Source organism: Protobothrops mucrosquamatus, unplaced genomic scaffold (assembly GCF_001527695.2).
Source record: "Protobothrops mucrosquamatus isolate PMUCROS unplaced genomic scaffold, P.Mucros_1.0 scaffold_167, whole genome shotgun sequence".
Taxonomy (NCBI): Eukaryota; Metazoa; Chordata; class Lepidosauria; order Squamata; family Viperidae; genus Protobothrops; species Protobothrops mucrosquamatus.
The window spans coordinates 419,342-434,476 of NW_015386243.1; the positions used below are offsets into that span (position 1 = coordinate 419,342).

General features: G+C 43.8%; 1 protein-coding gene across 1 annotated transcript; it reads right to left on the minus strand.

Moving 5' to 3' along the window:
* Window positions 1-980: 980 nt before the first annotated feature.
* On the minus strand, window positions 981-14,560 carry LSR (lipolysis stimulated lipoprotein receptor). The gene is made up of 9 exons (XM_015821650.1): window positions 14,536-14,560; window positions 14,162-14,281; window positions 10,064-10,120; window positions 8,033-8,179; window positions 5,905-6,075; window positions 4,829-4,888; window positions 3,555-3,686; window positions 2,813-3,438; window positions 981-2,245 (listed from the first exon to the last, which is right to left on the minus strand). The coding sequence occupies exons 1-9, from the start codon at window positions 14,558-14,560 to the stop codon at window positions 2,210-2,212; spliced, it is 1,374 nt and encodes a 457-aa protein (XP_015677136.1). The 3' UTR covers window positions 981-2,209.
* Window positions 14,561-15,135: the final 575 nt, after the last annotated feature.

Below are 15,135 nucleotides of genomic sequence, written 5' to 3' on the forward strand. Positions count from 1 at the left end.
GGCCGCAGCATGCCAGCAACCGGTCCACACAAACAAGCAAAGCCCCATCCGTGGGATGCAGGTAGCACACAAAACCACGCCCCCTCCGGTCCATTGAAAAACCTCTCTCTACAGAACCGGTCCCTGGTGCCCAAAAGGTTGGGGACCTCTGCTTAAAACCTTTTTAAAAAAATAAATAAAAAGACTGCATCTTGCTCCTGCTGTTCACCAGGATTGCTTCATTCAAGCTTAAGCATTCAAGCTTTACCTTGATTGCTATAATGGAATATCAAGATGGCTTGGGGCAGTGATGGCGAACCTTTTAGAGACCGAGTGCCCAAACTGCAACCCAAAACCCACTTATGCATCGTCGGGTGCCGGGTGGATGTGGCCCATTGGCTGGGTTTGGCCCATTGGGTGGGCGTGGCTGCGGTGGTAACGGCAGACTGGGTGAGACTAAAAAGTTCAATCAATCAATTCCAACTTTGCAAGATCTTTTTTTTTCCGCGAGAAGTTGAAATTGACTGATTGATTGAACCTCTTTTTTTGTACACGGCGGCAGAGGCCTAAAGCGAAAAGGTTTTATAAAACCCAGCTGAAGGCCTGGGACTGAGGCGACGGCGCGCGTGCCCACAGAGAGGGCTCTGCGTGCCGCCTCTGGCACCCGTGCCATAGGTTCGCCACGACTGGCTTGGGGGAAGAGGGAGAGACAGGAATCCCCAGTGGCTTAATGGGCAGGCAAAGAAACTTAGGAAGGACCTGCCCTAATTGATCAGGCAGTTAAAAGTGGCAGCTGGAAGTTTGTATCTCGAGGCACTATTGTTCGCCAAGAATTAAACACAGGAGACCATTTCCTGGGTTGCTTTGTTGCTCACTGCAGCTTTGTTGCATGTAGCTTCACCCCTATAAAATGCTACGAGTGTTTATACACATATACTTGAGAACATCTGTTTATGCTATGAATAATACCCAAGGCACCATTGAAAAAAATCCCGCTTTTTATTCAGAAAACACATCTCTACATTGTGAAGGCATTGAAGAGTGAGGATAGTCTGTCTCGTTTTATGGCCATCCAACCAGATATGTAAAGGTAGTTGACCTGACCTGCCTCTCTCTTGTGGCTGGCTGGTGAACAGCACACACATCATTTTGTGCTAGCAACTTAGGGAATGTCCCATTGTGTTATAATTCTACACAAGAATTGTTGTCTCCTGCTGGACAGTTTCTAAAGTATCACCCATCTATTTATTTTTCTCTCTGTAAAACTGCAGCAGAGGACTTAAGTACAAGTTCCAGGACAGATGAATGTAAGTCATCCAGCAATGCACATGTGACTGTAGCAATTGTAGGGATCTGTTATTTATTAAAGTGAAAATAGCAGAACTAATCATTCACATTTTCTCATGTGAATTACGATGGGTAACTTTCAGAATGTATATTTAGATGTCCAATATGCGACCTCACACATCTGGAAGATATGAGGGCTGGAAAAAACGGGAGGAATTTCAGTCCACTCTGAAAATGCCGATACATGTGCTCTGTTCATTTTTGTTTTCATTCCTATAAAAATGTAATCTCATTTTTTTTTAAAAAAAGTACAGAAATTAAAAAAAAGCCCTTGGTGGCTTATTACTTAAATATTTACAGCATCAGTAGTTTCATATTCAGGTTCTAAAAACCCTTAAACACACAGTCACATTACTTAAGTATCAAATGTGTTTAAAGCACTTCTTTAAAATCAGAATAAAAAAGGTAATACATATAAATGCATCTTTCTTTGGAATCCTCTTCAAAACTACAAGGGGGGAAAAAAATTAAAGGCAAGTAGGTATCCAAGTGGTGTTCAATGAAATAAACCATTTCTTTCTCTTTGCAGTATCAGGGGATCACATCTGAAGCAATCCTCTTTCCAGAATAGCACATTTCAGAAATAGATAGCTCTGAAATTCAAAAGGAGTACCCAAAACGTATTTTAAAATGTCTATAATACTAAGAATCTTAAGGAATCTTACAAGAATCCTAGCCTGCCTCTGATGAAGATGGGCTAAGACACTGTGAGGTGACCTAGTGCAGTAAGCCCAGTCCTTTGATGGCTGCTCAGATCCAGCCTAAATGCTGTCCCATTTCGTCTCTAGGTCCTCCTGAATCAAACTGATGCTGACACATGAAGAGTGTTCCTGTAGCCATTCAAGACACAAAGTCTCTCATATTCCAGAAAGAGCGGAAAGAATTAAACAACCAAGCTTTCTCTGCTGACAGCATGATTCTGTAGAGGAAAGAAAAAAAATTCAAGGTTAATCATACCATAATCTTCAGAACCATTTTAAGATTAACGGCACAAGATTAAAAATAAATAACACACCAGCTATGTACACACAAATACACATTTTGCAGACAAGTCTCCAAGGTGCAAATATTAGCAACCTGGGACCTCACTGAGACATAAAAAAAAAGATACATGATACATCCAATATGGGAGGAAAAAAATCCATTTGCAACAACAGTGATTGCTACGGTATGTAACTTAATTCGATCTTAAGGGATAGGGCTAAATCCTAGAAAATCTGCTCTATTTACCCCCTGCAGAAAATACCTTCAAGTTGGTTTGTGGTTTGTCTTGTCCTGACTTACTTCAACAAGGCACGATTAGGTGGATTTACACTGCATTACGTAGTGTAAATGCAACCAAATATATAACGAAAGATAATGCACAAACCATTCATGCACACTCAACAATAACGTGAATATTTTGCTCAAAGGAACCTTATCCACGACATCTCCATTTATAAAGCATTACAATTGTGGGTCCTTCTCCTCATTTTTTTGGTCTCACCCTTCGCAGTTTGCGGTCATCCTTGCTGTGAGAAGATACAGATTCGGTCTCTGTGTACGGAGGGGGAGGAGGAGGAGGAAAGCCATTGCTATCTTCATCCCGGTTTTTCCTGTGGCCAGACCTCCCATTGGAGGCGCTTCCGTGATCCAGGTCTTCACGGCTACCTGCCCGCTGCTTCTTCCGCATTGCTTCCTCCAGGAGCCGGTTATCATAATGGGTTCGCTCCAGATCCCGCAAGTCATCCCGACTTCGACTTCGGCGTCTGCCGTAGCGCTCAGAGTCGTAGCGGGAGTCGGGGGAATAATCACGGTGATGCCATTCATTGTCCGAGCCATGTTGACCCCGACTTCTGGGCCGGGAAGGGTAGGAGTCCCGTTCAAAATCATCCAGGCCATCTACCGAGCGGGAACGCGGGCGTCGGCCATGGCTTCGGGGTGGGGAGTCCTCATAGCGGTCACGCCAAGGGGTGGGGGGCAACAAGCGCCGGTTCTCGCTGCTCCGTACGCTTTCCTCCTCCAAGTCCCTGATGGGAGACATGGCCTGGCCACGCAGCCTCCCCATCCCCTGCCGCAGCTCATAACGCCGGTCATCTTCATGAAGAGAGCTTAGTTCACTCATCACGGAGGCTGGAAAACAAGACAGCGAATTATTCCTTTCTCCTCCCAACACTACGGGGCACTCTGCTGTGACAACTCAGTGAAGGATCAGTTGGGCACACTCTAGTTCCTACACAGCAAAGTACCTTTCTCAAGCCTCCCACTGGGCTGCCCTGGGCGAGTAGGGTCAAAGTTGGCCAGCTCCTTCTCCATATAGTAGAGCACCCGCATGGAGTCATCCTGCTGGTTGGCTTGGATGCGATAGCCACTGCGCACAGCTGGAGAAGAGAGATCAGGAGCAGGCTTTAGGATATAGGGCAGGTGTTTTTTTATTTTTAAGGAGCCATAAGCCTGGGGGAGATTGCCAAATAGGTTGGCAATCCTGTGAGCCACCCACCACTGGGTACCATTCCAACTGCCATTGAAATTGGAAGAGGAGGCAGGACCTGCTTTGCCAATTGTAATCCCTCTTGTGCTTTGCACCAAGTGCTGCTGCTTGAAGCAGACAGAGCAGGTGGCATGAAGCACTCGGGCTGGGGAGATTTTGTTACCACTCACTTCAGTAAGCTCAAGGTTGTAACACTACAGACCAGGGGTAGGCAACCTTGGCTCTTTTATGACTCGTGGACTTCAACTCCCAGAATTCCTGAGCCAGCCATGCTGAGGGGAAAGGGAGAGGTTTCCAAGCTGAGCCATGCTGGCTCAGGAATTCTGGGAGTTGAAGTCCACGAGTCATAAAAGAGCCAAGGTGGCCTACCCCTGCTATAGACCAAAAGTATATGTATGTTTTCTCTCCTGTTAAGAGGAAAGATCTTCCTGCTGAACGGAGAATTTATCTCGAAGATCCAACTTTTGATGATCTCTTCGGAGAAAGGATCAATCAGCTGAGGTCCAGCAAAAGCTTGTATGAATCTCTGTCTCAAGAAATGGCTCAGATGCATTTCTTCAAAAAGCAGCTATTCTGACAAGTGTTTGGAAGGGGGTGGGGTGTTTAAAATGAATTTGGTTTAATTTTATGAAGTTTAGATCTATCGAACTTCCACCTTGGACATACGAGGTGGAAATTCGATAAGCAGAAATCCTAACATAGCTGTGTGGCACCAATTAGAAAAAAGGCGTGTGTGTGTGTGTTTCTATGTAGGATGGGTAGATCTAAAAATTCAGCTGCAAAGCTAGTGCCACTCCATAAGCCAAGCACCGCAACAGTGTTTCCCATTCTGTGTGGTAGGAAGGAGAATTAGCATCACCCTCAGCTGCAAACAGCTGGATCAGCCAACTGAAGCAACATGATAATTATAATTCCTCTGATGAACAAAATGTTGAATCATCAGCGTGAGCAGTTTCCCCACAACCAAGCATGCCTGATTAGATAGAAGCACAATATCTAAGCAAACTCGGTATTCCATTCCATGTTTCTTACCAGCGTTTGCAACACTTTCAGTATCCCTCAGGAGAGGCACTTGGGAGCTGTTTCCACCAACTGTAATGCAATCGAAAGACAACAAAAAGTTCCCATAAAAGGGATGTGAGACATGCAACTAGTAGTAGGAAGGACAAACTGCCCCGTGGCTGTACTTCTGAATCCTAGCAGTGGCCTGCAATACAACACTGTAAGCTACGCTTTCATTAAGCACATTACAATGCAAGCCCTAAGAAGCCATAAAATAAAAGGCTAGTTCAGGGGTAGGCAACCTTGGCTCTTTTATGACTGGTGGACTTCAACTCCCAGAATTCCTGAGCCAGCCATGCTGAGGGGAAAGGGAGAGGTTTCCATGCTGAGCCATGCTGGCTCAGGAATTCTGGGAGTTGAAGTCCATGAGTCATAAAAGAGCCAAGGTTGCCTACCCCTGGGCTAGTTGGTCTTTTTGTTTAATGCAAAAGAACCAGGGGTTCAAGCAAATCTGAGAGAATTCTTCCCTTCCCCCAATTAATTATCAACTGATTTCAATTGTCCATGAGATCTAGCATTAGGGAGAGCCAGAAGAGGTATCCAATTAGATTAAGGACAATCCAAAACGCAATCTAGGAGACAACCCAAAAGGATAAACCTTAGAGTAGCACAAGGTCTTCTAGACCAGGGTTCCCCAACTCCTGGGCCATGGCCTGTTCAAAGCATGCATGCATGAAGCTCCACTCACATAAATGGTGGGCACGCATGCACAAAGCTCCACTCATGCGAGCAGAGGGCGCTTGGGCTCATGAGCAAAGTTCCATTTAGGCCAGGGGTAGGCAAATGGAGCTTCGCACGCGAGCACCCTCCCCTCACACGAGTGGAGCTTCGCACGCGAGCACAAGCTTCCTCCAGTCAAGCATCCTCCGCTCACGTGACTGGAGTTTCACGCACGAGCACAAGCGCCTTCTGCTCACAAACCCCCCCCCCTGCACTGGGCCAGGCCGCCAAGCTGGAAAGGTTGGTGGCCACTGTTTTAGACAGTTAATTCCACTAGCTGGGATCTAGCTGGATCAACGTAAATTCAGTCGAGAGAAGCCACTTACCTGAGCTGGCTCTATCATAATCCACTCCGTAACCATTGTACATTGGAGACATTGGGCCCATAGGGATCATGGTGGCTGGGGGAGCTGGTTTCAGCGGATTGCTGGAGGCATAAATACTGGGTGCATAAACACTGGGGACTCCAGATGTTGCAGCTTTCCCTGCCACATACACTGGAAAGACAAGATTTCCAGATAAAGGTCTGGTGTTTGCTTTTTAAGACACGCTGCATAGAACAAAGGCCCTGCAGGACACTTATTACAACCCACCGTTACAGCCATTAACCTTGAGAATGTGATCCCTGGATAAAATTCGATTTCTTTGCCGTCTTTTGAGATTAATAACAGTGCTTCTTTCTTCAATTTAATGATCTTGGGTTGGGAGGGGGAGGGCATGGCGGTAAGAGAGGCAAGCAAAGAATCACAGAATATTGATCATCTGTACAGGTTGTCCTCGACTTACGGCCACTCGTTTAACAGTGGTTCGAAGTTGTGACAGCACTGAAAAAAGCTGTCTCAAAGCCACAACTAACGCACCAGGTCCTAATTGTGATTTGGGCACTTGGCAACCAGGTCACACTTATAATAGTTGCCGCAATCTGTAGTCGCATGATCACAATTTGAGACTTCCGACCAGCAAAATCAATAGGGGAAGCCAGATTTGCTTAACAACCGTGGTTTAAAAAAATGGTCTTAAATCTGGTCTGGTCATATCATGACTTGCTTAACAACTGCATCACTTAGTGACCAAAATTCCATTGCCAATTGTGATCCTCAGGCAAAGACTCCCTTTACTTAAATGTTCTTGGGAATCCCTTTAAGTTTGACTGTCAATGAAAGCATCAGAAACAAAACAGCATAACTTTAAACACACCCTGAATACGCCCAGCTTAGGAATCCAGATAGCCAATTGCAACTCTATTACTGTAGTTCTGAGCAGGATGGCCTCAGCATGCCCACCCCTCTCTAGCAATGCCCCGCTAAGCATTTTCCCCTTACCCGTTGCCCTCCCAATGTGCTGGACCGACTTCCAAATCTCCAGCAGCCAGCAAGGGATTACAGCACTCCCAACCCAACACAGCTGGAAGCCACCAGACTGTGGAACATGATGAATAGTTTGCTTGAGTAAATGTGAACAACAAACAGACCAACTTACAAGTAGAAGAACCTGTTCGATGAGACCAGCACAAGAGGGGGGACATGATAGCAGTGTTCCAATATCTCAGGGGCTGCCACAAAGAAGAGGGAGTCAAGCTCTTCTCCAAAGCACCTGAAGGCAGGACAAGAAGCAATGGGTGGAAACTAATCAAGGAGAGAAGCAACCAAGAACTAAGGAGAAACTTCCTGACAGTTAGAACAATTAACCAGTGGAACAACCTGCCTCCAGAAGCAGTGAATGTTCCAACACTGGAAGTTTTTAAGAAGAGACTGGACAGCCATTTGTCTGAAATGGTATAAGGTTTCCTGCCTTAGCAGAGGGTTGGACTCGATGACCTCCAAGGTCCCTTCCAACTTTATTACTATTATTATTATTATTATTATTATTATTATTATTATTATTATTATTACTACAGAAGTTTTGAGATCTTAATAATAATAATAATAATAATAATAATAATAATAATAATAATAATAATAATAATAATAATAAAGTTGGAAGGGACCTTGGAGGTCATCTAGTCCAACCCCCTGCTCAGGCAGGAAACCCTATACCATTTCAGACTAATGGCTGTCCAGTCTCTTCTTAAAAACTTCCAGTGTTGGAGCATTCACAGCTTCTGGAGGCAGGTTGTTCCACTGGTTAATTGTTCTAACTGTCAGGAAGTTTCTCCTTAGTTCTAGGTTGCTTGTCTCCTTGATTAGTTTCCATCCACTGCTTCTTGTCATGCCTTCAGGCGCTTTGGAAAATAGCTTGACTCCCTCTTCTCTGTGGCAGCCCCTGAGATATTGGAGCACTGCTATCATGTCCCCCCTCGTCCTTCTCTTCATTAGACTAGACCAGGGGTAGGCAACCTTGGCTCTGGGAGTTGAAGTCCACGAGTCATAAAAGAGCCAAGGTTGCCTACCCCTGGACTAGACAGACAATCACTTCCAGGGAAAAGGTGAAACCAGGTCCGTAAAGGGAACTTACGTGCTTCGGGGCAGCAACACCTCTCTGGGCAACAAGGACATCGGACATAGCAGCAGCAGGTATGGGGGCAGCACTGGCACCAACAGATTCCAAGGAGCAGGAAGACCAGAAAGAAGGCCAGCACAACCAAGACCACAAAGACCCAATCTAGGAAGAAAGCATGGGAAGCAGCCCTTAGAGATACAGCCAATGAATCCCATTGGATCGAGAGAGTCGGCTATTACGGTTTGTTAACATCTGCCAAGATGTTAACATCTACAAAGATGGGCAAAACAATCCCAGCATCTCACTCACAGCACTCTGATTGGTGTCAAAAAAAGAGTTTTAGTTTTAATAATATGCACTGAGTGCCCTGTTCTGGAAGGCGGCAGTGGAGGACTCCCAGAAACATAGATAAGGTTTCAAAGAATCCCCTCGTTTGAGTCTGATCAGTGGAGCAAAACCCAAAATAAAGGAGTCCCTGTAGGCTTTAAGACAGTGTTTCTCAACCTTGACAATTTTAAGGCATGTGGACTTCAACTCCCAGAATTCCACAGCCAGCATTGCTGGCTGTGGAATTCTGGGAGTTGAAGTCCACATGCCTTAAAATTGTCAAGGTTGAGAAACACTGCATAGCAGTCCTTGTTTAGCAAAGGATGGGCAGACTTCTGGAATGAACTGATCTGTTGAGATGGCCATGCCATTTCAGGTACAATTTCTGCATTCCTCTTTATGCTGATTTTGTCTCACTTGGACATATCCCCTGTGATGTATAACACTGGCTCTGAGCATTTCCCCCTTCCTACATTATTTGTAGAGTATTGGACTTTATTACAGGGACAATTTATACTTCGTGACAATGTGGATAATTCCACCTATCAAATACCTCTGGGGCAGTGGTGGCGAACCTATGGCATGCGTGCCAGAGGGGGCATTCGGAGCCCTCTCTGTGGGCACGCGCGCCTTGCTCTTTGGCTAAGTTTTCGCAGGAAAAAGCCATTTCTCAAGCCCCTTCCTAGCCAAAGCAAGCCTCCAGAGCGAGTGCGCTGTTTTCAGCTTTGAATTATATCAAATCTGACACCAGAAACAGACTAACAGATGACCTGAGTGTTGCATGTGTTGCTTTCAAACTTACAAAGTATAAGCCAAGGTTAGACAAATTATCAGCATGCATACAACAGCAAAAATCACATTAATTGTTCAAAAGCATGCCAAATGCAAACTTTTACCTTTCCGTAAAAAGTTGTTGGGGTATCATTGAAAGCTTTGTTATTGTGTTTTTCTTTTAAGACAAAAGATGTTAATGTGTTGTTTTTTTCTAAACTAAAACCTCAGTATTCAGATTAAATTGCCATGTTGGCACTTTGTGATAAATAGGTGGGTTTTGGGTTGCAGTTTGGGCACTCGGGTCTCTCAAAGGTTCGCCATCACTGCTCTGGGGGATCTGAAAGAACATTTCTTAAGCAGGACCTATCAATCCCAACAAGGGAGATTCTCCGACTTCAACTCACAATAAGCAGAAAGTCATTTCAAACGGGGGGGGGGGGGCATAGAACAAGGGCACAGGACTGATAACACTTTAGACTCAGAAGTGGCTTTTCCAAACGAGGTGCCCCAGCATACCCCAGCTTGTCATAACGGTCTGTATAGAAAGGGAAGAGCACATCCTAGCTTGCATGCCCAACATCACAGAAAGTGAGGGGTATGAAGCAGACTGTGCATTTTGCATTTGTAATTCAGCCAAAAGCTCCACAACACAATATCCCTGTGCTGAAGCCCACATTTTTGCAGTAGTGCCAAGGGGTACTTTTTTTACAATGTTATGAGGAGAACAGAAAAGTCTATATCTTGTAATAGCAAGGTCACGGTAAAAAAACAGACAAATAGACAGACAGACAGACAGACAGACAAGCATTTCAGAACCCTTTGCATTCCAAGCACTTCTACTTCTAACTTTGAGAAATTCAAGGAGAGGAAAAATTAAAATAATAGGAGTGAAGTCAACCGTTTCCCAACCACTTAGAAATTAAGCATGGAAGAAAAAGGCAGTACCTTCCATATGCCCTATCTGAAAGCCTGGCAAAAGCTCTGAGACACCGGAGGACTTGCCTACAGAACAAAAAACAAACAAACAGGAAAAAGTTATGAAGAGATCTGGCTGACACGGAGCTAAGTCTTTCTAAGCCAGAGGGGGGCTTCATGAAAAGCATCGGCTAAATTCTATCCGACACAGTACAGTAAAAGCTGCCAGGAGCTTTTATAAAGAGTTGAAGGGGACTAGTTAGTAAAGTATTTACAGTAGAGCAATGACCGTGATCGCAATATGGGTGCCTAGCAGCCAGCTCGCAATTATAACATCGCAGCATCCTGCAGTCATATGATCGCCACTTGCAACTTTCACTGCTGGCTTTTGTCAGTGGGGAAGATTGCAGAAGATCGCAGAAATGTGCTGATCACGGGATGCTGCAATCTCGTGGGATTCACCTGAGGATGGCAACTGGAGCCGCCATCGTAAGTTTGTGAGGTCATGTGACGTTACACTTTATGACTTCTGTTGCTTGGCAATGGAGGAGCGCTGAGTCTCAATTACCGTTGTCAACCAAGGGCCACCTGCAACCTTCACAAGCAACTGCTCTTACACAGCACGGATATCCTAACAATGAGCTTAGATTAACTTGATGCTTCGCCGGAATCCTTGCATGGAAATTAGTTGCAAATGAGAGGCTGAAGAAGCAAAAGCCAGACTGCTGAACCAGCACAGTCCAGGAATTAGTCAACGATCTACAATTTGCACACACATCCTTTCATGCATGGGTTCACCTCTATCTCCCCACAAGTTTCCTTGATTTCAACAGCCTAACCTGGACGATAAGACAAACTGTGTCACTTTCTGTTCCACACCAAGAGTTAGGGCTCTTGCCAAGCTAATACAAATCCATTTGGAATATTCTCAGTCATCGATCAACCTTCTGGCCACCTCTGTTGCCCAATGCAGCCCTCTCAATTATTTAGCTAGTCAATTTGGCCAGACTATAATGATTGTACCCGAGACAGTTTTCCGTTCTTTTTAAAATTGGTTTCAAACTGGCCCCAGGGAAATGCAAGGAGAAAATGTACATGTCCTGCAGCAATGGGCTATCCATACAAGCAAGGCATAATTCTTTCAGCAGAGAAGTGATGAGCGTTTGTATATCTGTTTATACCTAGCTAAGCTTACAGCTGTCATCTTCCAGATATGAGTAAAGCTTAAAGGCGTCAAGACAGGTGTTTAAGTGAGCATTGCCAAGGGCCTCTCAGTCAGGAAAAGGAACGTGCATACAAACACATACACACCCTTATGGAGCAATATATTTGAAAGGCTTCCCTTCCCAGATATTGCCATACTTTCTTTTTTAAAAAACAATTCATCCTGGCACAACCAGGCACACCATCCATCCCAGCTCTCAGCAGGGACTCTGGCAGGAATAAATCAGGGAATGACATTCAGTCTTCAGAGACTCTGGTATCTGAAGGGAAACAGACCCCCCCTCACTGCCTTTAACATGAAACCCAACCTCAAAACAACAATGCTGAAGTGAGCTGTGCATCAAGCCTACCCCAGGCGCACCAGCTTCTGCTTGCTCTGCTCCCTCTAGTGGGAAAAACTCTCTCACACAATTCTCCAGGGAGCATGTTGACGTCAACATTAGAAATGCGTGGGAAGAAAATCAGGTCACAAGCACCAGCCAGGATTTTAGAAGCTATATAGATGGGGTGTCTTCAAACGTGGCCCTTTTATGACTTGTGGACTTCAACTCCCAGAATTTCTCAGCCAGCCATGCTGGCTGAGGAATTCTGGGAGTTGAAGTCCACAAGTCATAAAAGGGCCAAGTTTGAAGACCCCATCTATATAGGGTCACACCAATAAGCCCAGCATCCAACAACCCAGAGTGGCCAGCCAGATGTTTCAGAGAAGCTTACCGGAAAAGTACAAAACTTAATAGCTTTCCCTTGCTTTATATCTTCAGTACAACCTGTTTAGTTCTTATGCATGGAGATTTCCTATAGCTAATATGATGAGAAATTATAGATAGTCCTTTTCTACTCTGTTAATTTGTCTAATGCTTGTTTTAGATTTTTTCTATCGGATATATTGTATGATTTGTGAGCAGGGGGTCTTATTCATTTGGGTAACCTACGATAATGGCATAATGTGGATTTTAAAATATATTCTTAAATTACTATTTCAGCTCTATATACTTTACTCAAGAGATTCAAACATAATGCAGAAGATAAACTTCAAAAGTGATTTTTCAGTGTCATGTTTAAGAGCATAATTTTAAGAGAAGACATTGGAGGAGGAGGTACAGTTGTCAGCGTTTCTGTTGATTTTTCTGGATAAAGAACAAGGAATCTTTTAGAGCAGTGTTTCCCAACCTTGGCAATGTTAAATTGTGTGGACGTCAACTCCCAGAATCCCCCTGCCAGAATGCTGGCTGGGGGATTCTGGGAGTTGAAGTCCTCACAGCTTAAAGTTGACAAGGTTGAGAAATATTGCCCAGGAATGTCTGGATGATAAGACAATCGCCACGTTGATTGACATTTAAGACAGCTGGATCTGAACCTTTCTTGGGGTAAGGGGCCTGGTTCTGGAGTGGAACACAAGATTCATGTTCAGAAAACTCTCTTTTTATTCCTGTTATTTTAGGACAGCATCTCTAGGAAGGAGCATTGAAGGTTTGGAAGGACTACATAGCTCTCCCCTGTTTTTCATGACAGATAGTCATAAAAAAACAAGTAAAATGCATGCCGATTTGCTTATGACAAACTAACTGAAGAGCATCATTTTTAAAAAGCAGCCAAAAATATAAGCTCTCATAGCCAGGATCAATGTTATAAAGCAAGCCAGTTGGCACTGCTTATGGAAAGGAGAAATAAAACAATATTGGCTTTCCACCATTCCCCACTGCCCCCCTTAAAAATGGTTCCTCTACTACAAGGGTGTCAAACACGATTGCGTCATGTGACATATCGTGACATATCGCGATGTTTTTTGCCTTTGCGGAGCTGGGGTGGGTGTGGCCTGCATGTGACGCATCTGGCCTGCGGGCCTCCAGTTTGACACCCCTGTTCTATTACAATGTTTTTCAACCTTGGCAACATTAAGATGTGGACTTCAACTGCCAGAATTCCCCAGTCAGCATCTCACACATCTTAAAGTTGCCAATATTTGAGAAACACTGCTCTGCTGCAACGAGGTCACTGTTTCATGGGCAAAGTGTGTAAAGAAATAATCTTTGTGAAAATAAAAGAAATATTAACCTGTTTCAGAGTATCCTGCTTTGTCTAGCATACTGGCATTTATTTTAATGACCACAAAAGAACACAGAAATATATCTGGCAAGTGTCCATACTTAGGTGCTCAGACACACCTAGGTATGAAAAAGATGGCGACAGAGAGAGAAGTAGCAGCATGTAAACAGTGTAAGGCCAGCACATAGTAAAGGAGACAGAACAGTGCTGAAGTCCCAGGCATGAAACACATACACTCTTAAGTCTCAGGCTGGACCTATACAGATACAGAAGAAGAAAAAAAGGAAGTAGAGCAGATTGGAGTGCCTCAGTTTAGAACACAAATGATTGGGAGTGGTTCTGAATTTTCCCTCCTACTTAAAAAAAAGAAAAGTCCAAATCTGTAAGTAAAAAATAGGTCAGGTGAGATAAAAACTAGCTAGCTTTCTCCTTGACGTGGTTACATATGTGTTTCATACTACAGTGTTCATGGGTCATGCTTTGCTTAGCCAAATATTGCTTCATACAACATGCAAAGCCTTAAACCATGATTTACAAACTACAATGGCTAGGTTTGCTAAATATGCTATGTCAAACAAAACCAACCACACCATGCTTTGGTGCATGTGTGAACCAAGGCTGTGTGCATTTCTTTTTTGTAAGCAATAAAGACACTTTTCTTTTTCAGTAATAGGAGCTGCATGCCATGAATTCATTCCTTCTGTGGGCAAACCAAAACCAAATTTTACCTTTTTTAATGGATGGGAGGTAATGTTGCCAGTTTTGTGAGCAACATCCTTTTTGCCACCCAAGTGGCTTCATACCTTTGGGAGACTAATGTGATTATTATCTGCATGCAATAAGAGTGTTCTCACTTACCCAATACAATGAGTTCAGCATAGGCTTCGTTGTTGCCTTGCAAGTCTTGAGAAGATGTCACGGTGCAGTAATAAACACCACTGTCCCCCCAAGCTGTCTGATCTATGCTGAGGTCAGCATCTACAGGAAGAATGAACAAAAAAGGAACTATCAAAATAGACCCCAAAATCAATTCCTCAACAGATGCTCAAATAAAGAATATTCTTCATATTAATTCCCTATATCTTTGCTCAAAGTTGCACCACTGCAATAAAGAAACCTGAGGATGGTTAAAAAGAAGACATTATTTATGAACTTCACAACAATCAGCTGAATGTTCTCATGATAAAAAAGAGTAGAAAAACAATGAGAAATGCCAATCCGTTATTATTTACCTATTTTCCTATTATCTAAATCCATTTCTCATTTGAAGAAAGAAATGAATATAGCTGGCTGATGAAATGCTTGTGGTTATTGGTTATGGTTACATTCTACCTTTCCTTTAGAAGCTCCAAGTAACATCCACGGTGTTCTCGCTTTCTTTTTTTTGGCCCTCAACCACAACTTTGTGAAATAGGCAGGCTGTGAGAAAGTAAATTGCACAAAGTCACCCAGTGAACTTCTGAAGGAGGAACAAAACCTAGGTCACTCACTCCAAACCCAACATCATTGCATCATTCTGGTTCTATTCCCAGCCTAGTGTAAGTACACATTCAGGTGACTTGATTACTAATTCTTTAGTAGCATCATAAACCAACAGCTAAAATGTGCTATAACGTAATTGTATCCTTGCTGTTGCAAGACATCAGCAAAGCTGGGGGGGGGGGGGGGGGGAGAAATCAACCAAATTTCCTCCCTTTGGAATTTTTTTAACTATTAGTTCATTCCATCCCATGACTACATTACTGTACCTATGTATAACTGTCCTGTGGGTCATGAGTAACTTCAAAAAATATGAGTAACTTCAAAAATATGAGTAATGTGCTATTTCACAC

Bases quoted from the DNA above. Each gene is read 5' to 3' on its own strand.
- LSR (XM_015821650.1), bottom strand. From the start codon at position 14,560: ATGGATTTAGATAATAGGAAAATAG. The intron at 10,121-14,161 runs GTAAGTGAGAAC...TTTGTTCTGTAG, and splicing joins TGCTGAACTCATTGTATTGG to GCAAGTCCTCCGGTGTCTCA. The intron at 8,180-10,063 runs GTACTGCCTTTT...CTTTCTTCCTAG, and splicing joins TCAGATAGGGCATATGGAAG to ATTGGGTCTTTGTGGTCTTG.